Here is a 13,402-nt window from a genome sequence, read left to right as displayed (position 1 = left end):
CGCACATACAAGCATGGAGGTGCTCTACTTTTGCATGGGCCAGAGCCAAAGGTATAGCGATTTGACGTGAGGAAGCCATGGGCCTCAGGAAAAGACCTATATCCACAAGTTGGGAAGCGATCCTGGCAGCGCTACAGCAGAACGCAGAAAGGCCAGATCAACTCCTGCAAACAACTGACCCGGTGGAGTAATTCCGCGCATGCGTCCAACACCCTTAGGCCATTCATAGACACTAGACTCGTCGTCCTTTGCCGTGCAATGGCATTCCGAGCGCACACACACCGGACACCAACTATCAAGGCAATGGACGGGGGCGCATTAAGCGTCGCACACGCACACAAGCACTAGCAGACACATGGGGTTGTTTCAGCTCACTTCCTAGTTTTATACCCCGTCTCCTTGTTTTTCTTTCCCCTTTTTTTATCGAATGTACAATATACCAGATTTACCTAAGCTGAACTAGACCTAATGTGATACTCTCTATGTAGCAAACCTGTAGGGCAAATAGTTTAATAGGGCATGTGCGGTGTGGCCAGACAAATGTAATGTACAAGACCTAATAACCCACCATACCTACTACATAAGCACATGTGAAGCAATAACCATTGTTAATGCAAGAAACATGGTAGAGGTTGTTGCTACATGTTGTAGCATAGTGTTCTAACTGCTGGAGATAAAAGTGTAAAACCAAAAATCAATAAAAACATTTACAAAAAGAAAAAAAAGAGTTTCTGTTGACTTTATTGGAAGAAGTATTTTCAACTTGAGAAGCTTTTCAGCAAATTCAGTTTTCTCCCCAGATGAGCCTGAGGGATTTTAATGGCTACATAGTTACTCTCTTAGGAGTTGCAGCACATATTTTGCAGAAAAAGGGGTGTTTGGGTATGAAATAGTTTAGTATTAGCTAGATATTGCACAATTACATAAAAGGATTTTTCAATCACAAAAATTAGCACACCAAGGGTATGATACATAAAGATAACCCTACACTTTTGTGTATGTTTACTGTTTTTTTGCTATTCAAAAACCACTATTTAATAGTAAGTTTATGACTGTTGAAGACTCTGCAGCAGGGGCGGAGAAGTCCGCAAATAAAAAGATAGGTCATGCCTATCTTTTTTATGTGTGCAGTTCTCCCCCCAGACTACTGAGTCTCCGTGGTCATAAACTTACTATTAACTCGCAGTATGTGAATAGCAAACAACAAAAGTGCAAGGTTACCTCAGTGAATCAGTCCCCAAGTCTGGAACAAGGGAAATCCAATGATTGATGGAATTTATCTATCCAATCACTTGAATTATTTTACTGGAAAGTACATTTCAGAGGGGATATAAAACAATTTCCTATACTGATCTACAGGGTTTGCATTGAGTCTATGTGAGCTGTAACATGTTTAAAAGGATACTCTAGACCTTTGATAAATAGGCTTATTTCTGTTGCCAGAAGTCGACAAGGTCACTTTGGAACTGCCTAGAAGATCTGGAATAAATGGTAAAAAGGAAGATCATTTTTTTCCATTTAGAAATCTGAAGATATAGCCACTAGATCTGGACTGAGCTAAACCAGCAACTCAAATCACCAGACTTGATGTGAACAAAAGTTATAATTTCAACTTGGCACCTCTAATAAATGCTTACATTAGAGTCTCCATTGCCTGTGAGAGTGTATGAATTGTGTCGGCACTCCTGAAGCCCAAACCAGGCTGCAGGTGTTAACATGTGAGAGCTTTTTTGACTAAGAATTTGTGGCTGACCCAAGACTACATGCTGTTGCTATCCATTTTGTGTGGAACTTGAATCACATACATCCTTCAGGTGTGTCCTGCTCAGAATTTTCTGCTTCCAATGTAAAATCCTTCACCAAATACTAACTTGTGTCCAACATAGAGTGTTCCAAAGTAATTCACTAGCAGATCAGATCAAGTAATTAGATTTTTGGTTGACTGTGTTGGAGCGCGGGTCAGATATAGAGACCAGGTTTGTCCAGCTGAAAAGTTACCTTCAAAGCCTGGCGCTAAGTGTTACGTACACGATTAGGAAGGCTGAGAATCGTGGACGCCATTGCTGTAGCAGGCACAGAAGCTCAGGTGTTGCAAATGGTTGTCACTGTAGCAGGAAGAGTTAATCACGCATCACAAGCTTTTGTTGCTGTAGCGCAAAGTACAGGTCTTGTGTTGCCAGTTGTCAGTGGTAGTGTGACGAGCAGGTCTTACTGGATGTTCGTGTTAAGGGTCATCACAGGAGGCAGAGTCTTGGCCCATTCACGATTGCTGGGAGCCCAAACCTCTGGATTTTTACCTTTTCTGCAGTAGGAGTACACTCTGATGCCAGCCAAGGATCCCAGACCTGGGAAGACTCCTCTTGGGGATCAGGAACTCACTCCAGCAAAGGCCAGAAGTGCTCAGGCAGGCCCAGTTGCAGGGCCAGACAGATCCAGCAACAGCAGTTCAGCTGGGCAGCTGCATGGTAGCCTCTGAAGCTTGTGAGGTCAGCCAACTGACTCTTGGAGGCACCCTGGTTAGCCTGGGATGAAGGCAAACAGGTCCAATCTTCCTTCTAAGATAGCAAAGCAGTCTTCCAAGCAGCAGTTTGGTCCTCTGGCTGCAGGGAGTCCTTCTTCTGTAACTTCCACAGGCCCAGGAATGTTCAGAAGAGTGGCTCTGAAGGTCTCATATTTACACCTCTTGCCAGTCTCTGAGTGTGGATATTCCCTGTCCTACCCCCAATTCTTGTTTTAGAAGATTCTTACCCTGTCAATGCTCCAAACTGTCTGAGGTGATAAATGGTAGGGCAGGCCTGGAGTCAGAATACTTTGAGTGAGCAGGAGCCAAAGCCCTTTGAAGTGAAGTGTTGGTGGGTCTTTGTACAGCTCCTCCCAGTCATCCTGCCAGGATGGTCCATCCTGTCCACACCAAAGCCTCCTTTGTGTTATTGCCTCGAAGCAATATTCAAACCCCAGCAGCAGAGATATTTGCATTCATGTGCCCCTGGACACTGGCAGAAAGCACCAATGGTTAGGACAAGAAAATTGCAGCTTTCTAAAAGTGGCCTTTTCAGAATTGTGACTTAAAATCTGACTTTACCGTAACAAAGGTTTTTTAATGACAATTCATTTGACTGTTAACACTATATTTCTATCTGCTCCCAATACAAAGTTAGTACTTATTGAATGTAATAAGGAAACCCGGAGTTAGATGATGGGAGAGCTAGGCCTTACAGCTGTGAAAAATGACTCTAGGGCTTTTTTGGCTGCTGGAACCAGTAACATTTAAGCACACATGTCCTACTTTTTAAATACAGCACACCTTTTCCTATGAGCCTTTTGGGCCTATCTTGGAGGTGACTTATAAGTAATAAAGAAAGTTTAGACTGATCAAAAGGTTTTATTTGCCAGGTCGAAATGGCAATTTAAAAGGCACTACAGGCTGCAGTGGCAGGCCTGAGACATGTTTTAAAAGGGTACATTAGTGGCTGGCACAATGAGTGTTGCAGGTCCAGTAAAAGCATTTAGTTTACAGGCCCTGGGTACATTTAGTGCCATTTACTAGGGACTTACAAGTACATTAAATATGTTAATTAGGAGTAGGGCAATTTTACCATATTTGAAGGAGAGAGCGCAAGTACTTTAGCACTGGTAAGCAGTGGTAAAGTACAAAGAGTCCCAATGCCAACAAAAAAGGGTTAAGCGAGAAAAGGTAAAAATCTGGGGGAACCCTTCCAAAAAGGACCAGACCCAATGATAAGGTCATCTTTATTATTATTTTTTCTTCTAGCTTTGGATTCTTTTGTTGGTTTTTAATAAAATATATTTACTGTTATTTTTCAATTACAGTTGCCAATAGTCTGAGTTACCTAATAGGGAGACACGCAGGTGTAGAATATTTCCAAATGGCCATTGGCTGCCCATTGACTCTGGGGTTCTTCACAAAGCATAGCTGTGCTACACCAACAAGGTTAAAACCTTACTTTAGATTTATATTTCACTGCCACCATATTTCTCTGTGCAACATTGTTTTCTGGACTGGCGGCCTTCACTTATCTTTTTCCTTGGAAGTGATCACAGGCAGTTGGTCGGTTAGATTTAACAAGTTATAAATTCAAACAAGAAAATGTAGCAATCACTAGCTTCAAAGCAGAGCTACATGGCATACACATTTCTTGGAGCAGTTTGGATCTTTGGTGAGTACTGTGAGGGAGTGGATTATTAGTTGGGGTAGATGGTAGTCCTCTACAAGTACTAATACCACTATCCTTGTAATGTCCTGTAAAAGTTTCAGTAATATAAACCTCAGCTCAACCCCTGGTAGCTTTGGCACTGAGCAGATAGGCTTAACTTAAGAAAATATGTAAAGCATTCAGAAGTACCAAAACAGTTAAAAAGTTGAAAACACAAAGCAATAAAAAACCTACTTCCATTTACAAAACTAGAAAATATTTTAAGGAATAAAATTACATTAAAATGACAAATTCTAACAAGGTGAACTGGAGATATACATTTTTAAGAGTTTTAAATAAAAATAGTGGCTAAAGTGTTAATCGCCAACCGCAGTCATCTGGATGTGCTTGACTAGTACCTAGGCTCAATTTAAGGCCGACAGTAATGGAGTGTGGGTCAGACGCAGAGACCAGGTTTGTTGCTGTCGGTAGTTTTACCTTCTGGCCTCATTATGAGTTTGGTGGTGAGGTTGCGGGACCGTCATGAGTTTTCTCCTGCCTGGCGGGCGGTTCTTTGGCGTTTCTAGGGCGGTGCCTATGAAATGGGTTCCATGAGGCAGGATAGCTATTGAGTTTTAGTGGAAAAGTTTTAAATAGGAGAAATTCAAAATTCACATCCAAAGAAGCTCCCTCACTCGTCAGATGCGCTTTGGCCATTGAAGATTAGTAACTTCAGACTCAGTTGCTTTTTTGGAGCTAGGATTGCACCAGTAGCGCAAGAGGTGAAAGCTGTAGCCGGACAGTGCTTCTTGAGCCCGAGTACCTTCTCTGCAATGTTCCACTGAATTGGATTGGCTGCTACGGGAAAGCTCAGAGCAGGAGCAATCGGAATTTTTGGCCCAGTGACAACGCACCTTCATTGGATTGACTTGGCAAGTTTGTCCAGGTCTGCTGTCGGTTACCTGGTGAAAAATTCTTGGCACTTTTTCTCAGTCCAGGTTTTAGGTTTGGGCAGGAGGAGTACACTCTGACAACAGCTGAAGGTTCCAGGACCTCAGGAACAGAACTTCAGGGTCATGACTCCCTCCATCAGAAGCCCCCAGCAAGGTTCAGGAGATGTGCAATTGGAACTGGTCACCTGTGCTCCAACAGGAAAGTGGGCGTCTTGCAGCTTTTGTGCCCCTGTAGTGTTCTCCTCTTAGGTTGCAACCTCAGGTGCAAGTCATTTTCTCTCTTCCACAGGTCAAGCACTGTTCTGAACAGGATGCCCAGGGGAGTTAGGTTTATGCCTGACACTAGCCTGTGGGTGAGGGTAACTTCTGGTCCTTCCCTAATCAATAGGGGAAAAGTTCCTAGGTGTAACCCTACTCCCTTTTGCAGCGGTTCCTGTGTCCCCTACAGTAAACAATCCCACAGTGCACCTCATTACCTAAAACCAGGATGGCAGAGCTGTTCCTTCTCTATGTAGAGCTCCTTTGCCCACCCTTGATGTGTGAACATGGAAATGAGCAAACCCTCTCTTCCTGCAACTCAAAACCAGTCCTGAGGGCAGCTCCTCTCCCGGTGGGGTTTGGGGTCCGGCTGGCAAGGAGGACAATAGAGTAGAGGAGGCAGGCTCAGGTGTTACCCACATCTGCCAGTGACAGGTAGGCATCCTTTGAAGTGCAGGAAGAGGCTGTGCACAATCCCCAGGTCATCGTGCCCAAGGAAGAAAAACACCTACCCCTCACCAGTCCTTTGTCCTTTGCCTGGGAGCAATCCACATCGCAGCAGAGTGGAGCTATCATTGGTCATATGACACTGGACACTAGTGGAAAGGTCCATTTGGTTTAGGCAGGAAACTGATCATTTTCCATAAGTGTTGATTCCAAAATAGTTCTAAAATCCGAATTAACCACTAAGTTAGAGTTTAAATTACTGTTGAAATGAGTCATTTTTCTAGCTGCTCCCAAAATAAAATTAAGCATTGGAAGTTGTTATACTGTAACCCAGTGTTATCCTAAAGGAGAGCCAGTCTTATGGGCATTTAGGACCTACCTATGATGTTAGTTATAAGTATTTAAAAAGAAGGGTTAGGCCTGGCAAAAGATGTGCTTTCAACGGACGCACAGCGAGTGTAACTTCGCTCCACTTTTTGATGGTTTCACAAGTTTGGTGGTACCTGGACAGACCACATCACCGGGCTGCATGCGAAAGGATTACACTAGGAATAAACTGATAAATATGGAAGAAACAGGTGTGCATTTGGCTATCCTTCAAAATTGAAAAAAGGCTTGCTTTGCCAGATCGAAATGGGAATTTAAAACTGAACACCCTGGCTGCAGTGGCAGACCTGTAGACATTCTTTGCATTTTCACTTTATGGTGGCACAATATGTGCTGCAGTCCACTAGTGCCTTCTAAATTACAGGCGCTGGGTAATCTCTGTACAATATTACTAGGGATTTGTAGGCAAGTTAAAAATGCAAATTAGATGTGTAGCCAATTTCAACATGGTTTTAGGGGTCAGAGCACATGCACTGGGGATTGGTTAGCTGGGTCTCAGTGCACAGACTCAAAAAACAGAAGCAACAATCCACAAAACATGAGGGTGATCATGCAAAAAAGGTCATTTCCCCACAGCAGTCACCTTAAAATTAGTTTCAACAATTCTAGGATGGCCTTTAGTGCATGCACATGCATGCGTGACGGGCATCTTTGAATATATATTTTATATTTGAAGAAATTAATTTCTAAGATGGCCACCACTAATGTGCGCCTATACGCAGCGGCCATCTTTACTTGGGATTTCTTAAAATCTAAGAAATTACATTCACAGGTGAACATCGCAAAGGTACGCTTATTCACATTGACCATCTTCAAAGGGAGGCAAGCACAGGCAAAGCCAATATGTTTCAATGACACAAGCTATTGGCTTTGCTAATTCTTCTTGTGATTACTGCTCAGACCACTGATACCATCAAATTAAAGGTTCATGGCAGAATCTTTGCCAGAGATTTTCAGAAGAGAAGGTCTGCATGTACTTCCAGAGCTGGATATTAAGAGGCCGATTACAAGTCATACAGAGAGGCATCGCCACCCTGCACAATTCATACTTTTACATAGTGTAAGAAATACACCTGGTAATATGTAATGCTTTTCAGCGCATATTATCTTCCTGCTGAAACAGAGGGATGTATTTGATTCTGACTTCAGTCCTGATAACTACACCCATTTTCATACCTCACTCTTTCTGTTCTCTATCTCCTTTGCTTCCCACTTGGTCATAGGTGACAGTTGTATCACCACTGCAGGAACCCATCCATTCAGATCCACAGGGCTTAAGCTGATATTCACAGCTTCAGAATTGTGCAGGGTGCAGGAGGTACGTGTGCATACCAGATACAACGGTATTTAATGTGATAATGTGCAAAAGTGCAACCGAGTCTGTGATGTTAGAGTTTGAAAAAGGTGCACAGAAAGCAAAAAAGGGCACCTGCACAATCTTTACAACTATACACCCTGTGTTTTTTCACTTCAGGCCTGTAGTCGATAAATTGTCGGGATGACTTATTTTCTTCATTGCAGAAATGTCTTCCTCAAAATTTCAATAATTGGAGTTCTCTGCTACTACTGGATGGAAGTCGTTGCTGAATCTACTGACCGAACCAAGGTACATTTCCACCTCTAAAATTCCCGTTTACATCACATATCACACAGAACAATTTGCAACAGCAGCTGTGGCAAAGAGAATACAGCACATTTCAGTCGTTAGTGTGTTTCTTGGTGTATTTCCACCAGTACCAGCTGATAGAAAATTAAACAAATAATGTTGAAGTGGAATGTACTCAATAAGATGTTCTAAGAATAAGTCTATTCGTCTTCAGTCAGTTCCAAAAGTTATTTATTTTCCTAATTCATCAACATTAAAAATGCAGACAACGTGTTTCATTATTTTTTGGAAACTTCAGGGCTAACAATGTTTGAGGGGTTTACTCCATTACAATAAGCATAGCATTCTTGATTTTGTAAGCCCAAATTCTTAGGGAAGCTTGAGATGCCATTCAATGTTACCCGGGACTTCCTATATTTAACTTGTTTGAACAATCATCAGGATACCATTCATCTTTGATGATCTAGGACATGGGCATTCGCATACATTTTCCGAGGGCCAAAAAGCATGGTCTTAGATGTGCCTGAGGACTGCATTGATGCCAGCATGATGGGAGTGGGGCTTTGAAGGTGGGTTGTGGTGTTAGGTGAGCGCAGTGGCGGCTCATAGAGGGAGTGCTGTGGAGCGGGGCGGAGGAATAAGTGGAGTCGGACATATGACGGCCAGGAGTAAAGTAAGTAAATAAATAAATAAAACTATTTACCTTGCGCTCGTTGCATCGCTGAGTTGGAACCTGCAGTTGACACACAGATAACTACATTAGGAGCCTACACAGAAACCAGTATATTACCAGCTAGAAACTTTGTATACAACCTTGTGTGTGAAGGACAATGGGGATATAATAGGTACAGTGGCAATAGGAGATGTATAAGTTCAGGTTACAGTGGATTCAGGGTCTCCGATTACTTTTGTAACCAATGATTTGTACTTCAAGGAGTAGAACTCCACTCAGTTATCAATACCAGATGTCTGCACTGTGGCATTCGGCGGGCAGGACATAGACATGATGGGCCATTTTTCGGATTATGTGCATTACAAAGACAGCTCGATTTTCACTAAAGTATATGTGGCAAAGAGAATATACAACATTTTAATGTGGAAAGACCAAGGTAAATTTGGAATGGTTTTGAGACCAGGTACGTCCTGTCCTTTTTCATTGATTGTGATCTTAGCACTGACGCAGACACTTCAGCGGCTGTTAAGTAAACATATCTCTGTTTGAGGGCAAGTTGGGTACGGTGCAAGGCCATGAACACAAAGGAATACTCAAAAAAGGATGCAGTGCCTGTCATCCATAAGGTGCGCAATGTTCCTCTGAGTGTTCATAGCCAATTGAAACAGCATCTAGAAATGTTGTGTGCAGAGAAGGTAATTGAACCTATTGACTCCTTGCAAGAAGGTGGGGGACCTTAGACTTTGCATTGACTTGAGGTCACTTAGCAGGAATATTTTAATTGACTGTTTCCTGTTGCCTAAAATACAGGAAATGCTTGCTTGCCTGGACGGTGCCAAAATATTCTCCTGCATTGATTTGGGGGCAGCATATCATAGGGTTGAGTTGGCAGAGGAGTCACATTCATTGACAGCATTTAATACACCTTTTGGGGCTTTCAGGTTCGTAAGGATGTCATTTGGTTTGGCCTCTGTGTTTCAAAAGGCGATGGTTAAATTATTTGGGGAATGCAAAAATGTATTCTGATCTTTTCCAGTACTACTGAAGATCATTTGGGTTTGTGACATATTTAGTATGCTTGAGAAACATAGATTCATGGTTCAGAAAGAGAAACTTATGTCTGTAGCTGAAAGTCTCGAAAGCTTAGGGCACCACATTTCTGGAGCAGGGATTGAGCCTAAGACAGATCTGGTGGAGGCCATCTATAACAGTCCATTAGACTTTTTTGGGGCACCCAAGCATTTTGAGACCTTTTTATGGGCAGAAGGTTCATCCATGTTGCCTTTGGTGTACTTGATGGACTAAAAGGCTCACGATAAGGTCAGCACGAGGTTAGTGAGGTTGTTATCCAAGATGTATACATTTAATTTTGAGGTGAACCATTTTCTGGGCAGGAAGAGTTCCTGTGCAGATTTTCTTTCCAGATGTCCCATTGATGTCATTCAGAGTAATCAATCGGAAGAGGAGGTGAAATGAGTGGTTGGTTTGGTTGATGAGTTAGTGGTGCTAGAGGAAGCTATTGGCAAACATGAATGGAAGGAGTGTTCCGAACGGGATGATCAATCGGAAGAGGAGGTGAAGTGAGTGGTTGGTTTGGTTGACGAGTTAGTGGTGCTCCAGGGAGCTATTGGCAAACATGAATGGATTGAGTGTTCTGAACGGGATGAGTCTCATAAGAAAATTACCATGAAATAACCATTGAGGAGGATGCTAATATGATGGGAAATTTACTGGTGCCCCCTTTGGAACTAAGACCTAGATTAATTGCTCTTGCCCATCAGGGACATCTTGAGATGACAGGTCCCAGGAGGCATCTACACCTGTATTTCTGGCGGCCAGGGATGTATGCCGAAGTTGAGATGCATGTGGCAGGTGTTTGAGTTGCCAGGAAGCAGACAAGACTTTGTGTGTGCGCAATACCCCTCTTCACCAAGTGAAATTCCCCAATGGCTCTTCGGAGAAGTTGAGGATGGATTTCTTTGGCGTAATGTATAATATCAATTTTGACTTGAGTTATGTGTTGGTGCATTATTATTCAAAATGGGTCAAGTGCAAGTATTTGAGAGAACCAACTACCTAAGCGGTTGTGGAACTGTTGAAGGAAATATTTCATAGGGTAGGTGTTCTCAGAACTATGGTTAAGAACAATATAGTCCAGTTCAAGTCACAGACAATGCAGTCATTTTTGAAGTCGTTTGGAGTTAAACACCAGTTGGTGGCCTTGTATAACCCACAGGCTAATGGTATGATGGAGAGAGTGAATTGGATGTTGAAGGAATAAATTCATTCGGCTATCATAGCAAGTGTAGCTGTGACTGAAGCTGTGCAAGACAAGTTATGGAGCTATCAAAACACTCCCTCACAGGAGTTTCTCCCTTTGTGATGCTTAAGGGAAGGTATGGGTCTTGTAAATTGAGTCCCAGTTGGGTGTTGGTACATACACGGAGCATGGATAGATTACCTAATCTGGGACAAATGTGCAACAAGGTGGAGAGGGCTCAGCTGAAAACATAAATAAGCTATGACAAGGACAAAAAGAGGAGGGTGGTTCCCTTTCAGGTGGGGGATGTGGTCAGAGTGAAAAGACCAGTGGGAGCCAAGAAGAGCATGTCTAATTTTGTTTCTAAAACACGTATTGTTAAGGTCTCTAAACATGCAGTTTTGGTTGAGAATGGAAAGTGGTGGAGCAAGCGAAGTGTTGTCTTAGTAGGAGACAAAAGTAATGTGAGAGTGGATGATGACAAGGAGAGCTCTCAAGCAGAAGGATGGTGTGTGATTGAACAGACTGAACCTGTACAGGTAGGGCAGGCTTGTCCTAATGAACAAGAGAAGGGTGCATTTACCTGAGTATTTGAAGGAGTTTGTGTTGAAGTGATGCTCCAGTTTGCAGCCTTTGGAGTATCTGTTGGTCATGCTTAAGACTTCTGGTTTATGTGTTTGGGGTGTTTTTTGGTGTGGTGTCAATTTTAGTCTGGGGTAAGGTGTTGGTGCTAGTTATGTGTTGTGGTATTTGTAGTGTTTTGTTTGTTTGCTGTTTTAGTGTTGTTTTGTTAAGTGGGAAGATGTGTTGTGTTCTTGTGTCCATGGGGTAGTATGTATGAAATGGAATGTGGGTGAAGTAGATTCTGACGTTAGGGTTCCAAGGCGAGTCAGATGTTAGCTGACGACCTGAGCTTTGGATGGAGATTGTTGTTGTGCTGTCTGGATGAACTAAATAAAAGTGGCTTCTTCTTCACTCAAGTTCCTGTGTCTAATTGCACTGCTCAGAAGAATCCATCATCACTTCATTGGTATAATAGATATATGAAGGTTACACAATAAAGTGAAGAGTCATCATTATAAGGCTAACTTTTCATATTATGACATTCATATAGAGTCAGGGTGGTGATGGAATATTGGACTGCTCAACTCTCAGTTCTTCTGCCTCCAGTGCTTAATTTGTGAAAAAAAAGTGTCAGGGCCCTCGTTCGGTGGCCACTGCAGCTTGGCCACCCCCTGCCTCTGCCAGTGCTACCAATGACACCAAAAACATAATTACTAACCATCACACTCCTAAAAATGTGACAGTTCAGGCTATTCCATGCCCCCGAAAGCTATAACAATGGCTTGGGTGGTAGATGTTAGTCAGTTTCAATCTATATTGAATGAATAAACAACTGTTGTTGTTCTAATCTCCCACCTAGATAGACAGTGCCACCCTGTAGCAGACTGTCTTAAATTCCACTGTTGACAATTAAGTGCCAGTGCTGAGCACCAGAAACCACCTGCTCAAATTAAGTACTGCCTGCCTCACTTAGAGAGGAGGGAACTTTGTTTCCAGAGTCTCAGCCATCTCTGCAAGCAAGAGTGGTATTGATGGTGCCAACTTTTTCAGGAAGTCCCCTCCAACTACATTTCTGGAGGTTTTGTTTCATGCCTGAGAGTATAATGCATGGTAAAGTGGTCGTAAGTAAGCAACATACTCACACACAATTTCCCAGATTGTCAGAGATGTAGCTTCTCAGAAAAAATGGTTTGATTACAGTTTGGGACAGGACAGGTATTTCATGACATAGCCACACTTGTAGAGACTCACCGCTAATAACATTATTCCAGGAGGTAAGTTAATCTTTCTAGACACTTTTATCTTCTCTCCATACTCTTAAAGGGCATATTATTAATATTGTGGATTTTTTACTCCAGCAGTCATTACATCAGAAGTCTTTACTGCCCAGTTGTAAGTGACCTAACCGTAACAGCATATGAGAGTGTAAGGTAAAACTAATGTTTGAAAAACCGAAGTTCACCAAGTATAGTTCATGAAGCTAACTATAATTTACACCCCCACCATAGGCTGCTTATTAACTCACATTTTACATCACTCATGACATGTTAAATGGCATCACTGATAATAGATTTATGCAGCATAGAGTTACTTAATGTACATGTGTGGGTCCTTAGAATGGATATAGCTTAAGCCCTGGAGGCAAGTGTGATTGTGTATGTTGAAAGTTACGTGGTGTACCTTTAACAAATCACTGACGTTTGCTGTCTAGTATGACTCATTGTTAAAGAAGGTAAAGGCTGAGCGCACCTCATGTGGGTTGCATAGGTATGTTTGAAAGCAGGTTGAAGCTTAAAGCCGAAGCCTAGTTCAAAATATTTGTGAGAAAGACTTAACCTTCTGTTGACAATAATTATCCATCAGGGTCTGTCTTGGCACATGCCCATGTTCAATAGTTGTAGTACAGTGCTTTAGGGAAATTCTATGTAGCAAGAATGTTTCTAAAGTGTAGATGTTTATTTCCAGAACTGCACTGAAGATTTTAAGGCATTGTGTATTGTGGAATAATGTAGAGGAAGGGGTGTCCCACATAGAGATGGTTTATATCTCACTAGTGTTGTAAGCATGGATCTACTTTATGCCACTGGGCCCGTCTCAGGA

General features: G+C 42.4%; 1 protein-coding gene across 1 annotated transcript in view; it reads left to right on the top strand.

Moving 5' to 3' along the window:
• The window catches only part of TMC5 (transmembrane channel like 5), a 524,224-nt gene that overhangs the window by 324,885 nt on the left and 185,937 nt on the right, over positions 1 to 13,402 (top strand). The window contains exon 13 of the mRNA XM_085628842.1: positions 7,721 to 7,805. Within this exon, the coding sequence (XP_085484968.1) occupies positions 7,721 to 7,805 (85 nt within the window). The remainder of the gene's footprint in view (positions 1 to 7,720; positions 7,806 to 13,402) is intronic.

Source organism: Triturus cristatus, chromosome 10 (genome assembly GCF_964204655.1).
Source record: "Triturus cristatus chromosome 10, aTriCri1.1, whole genome shotgun sequence".
In the NCBI taxonomy this organism is placed as follows: Eukaryota; Metazoa; Chordata; class Amphibia; order Caudata; family Salamandridae; genus Triturus; species Triturus cristatus.
The sequence above is the reverse complement of the archived record's forward strand: the minus strand, read 5'-3'. Positions and strand labels throughout refer to the sequence as shown.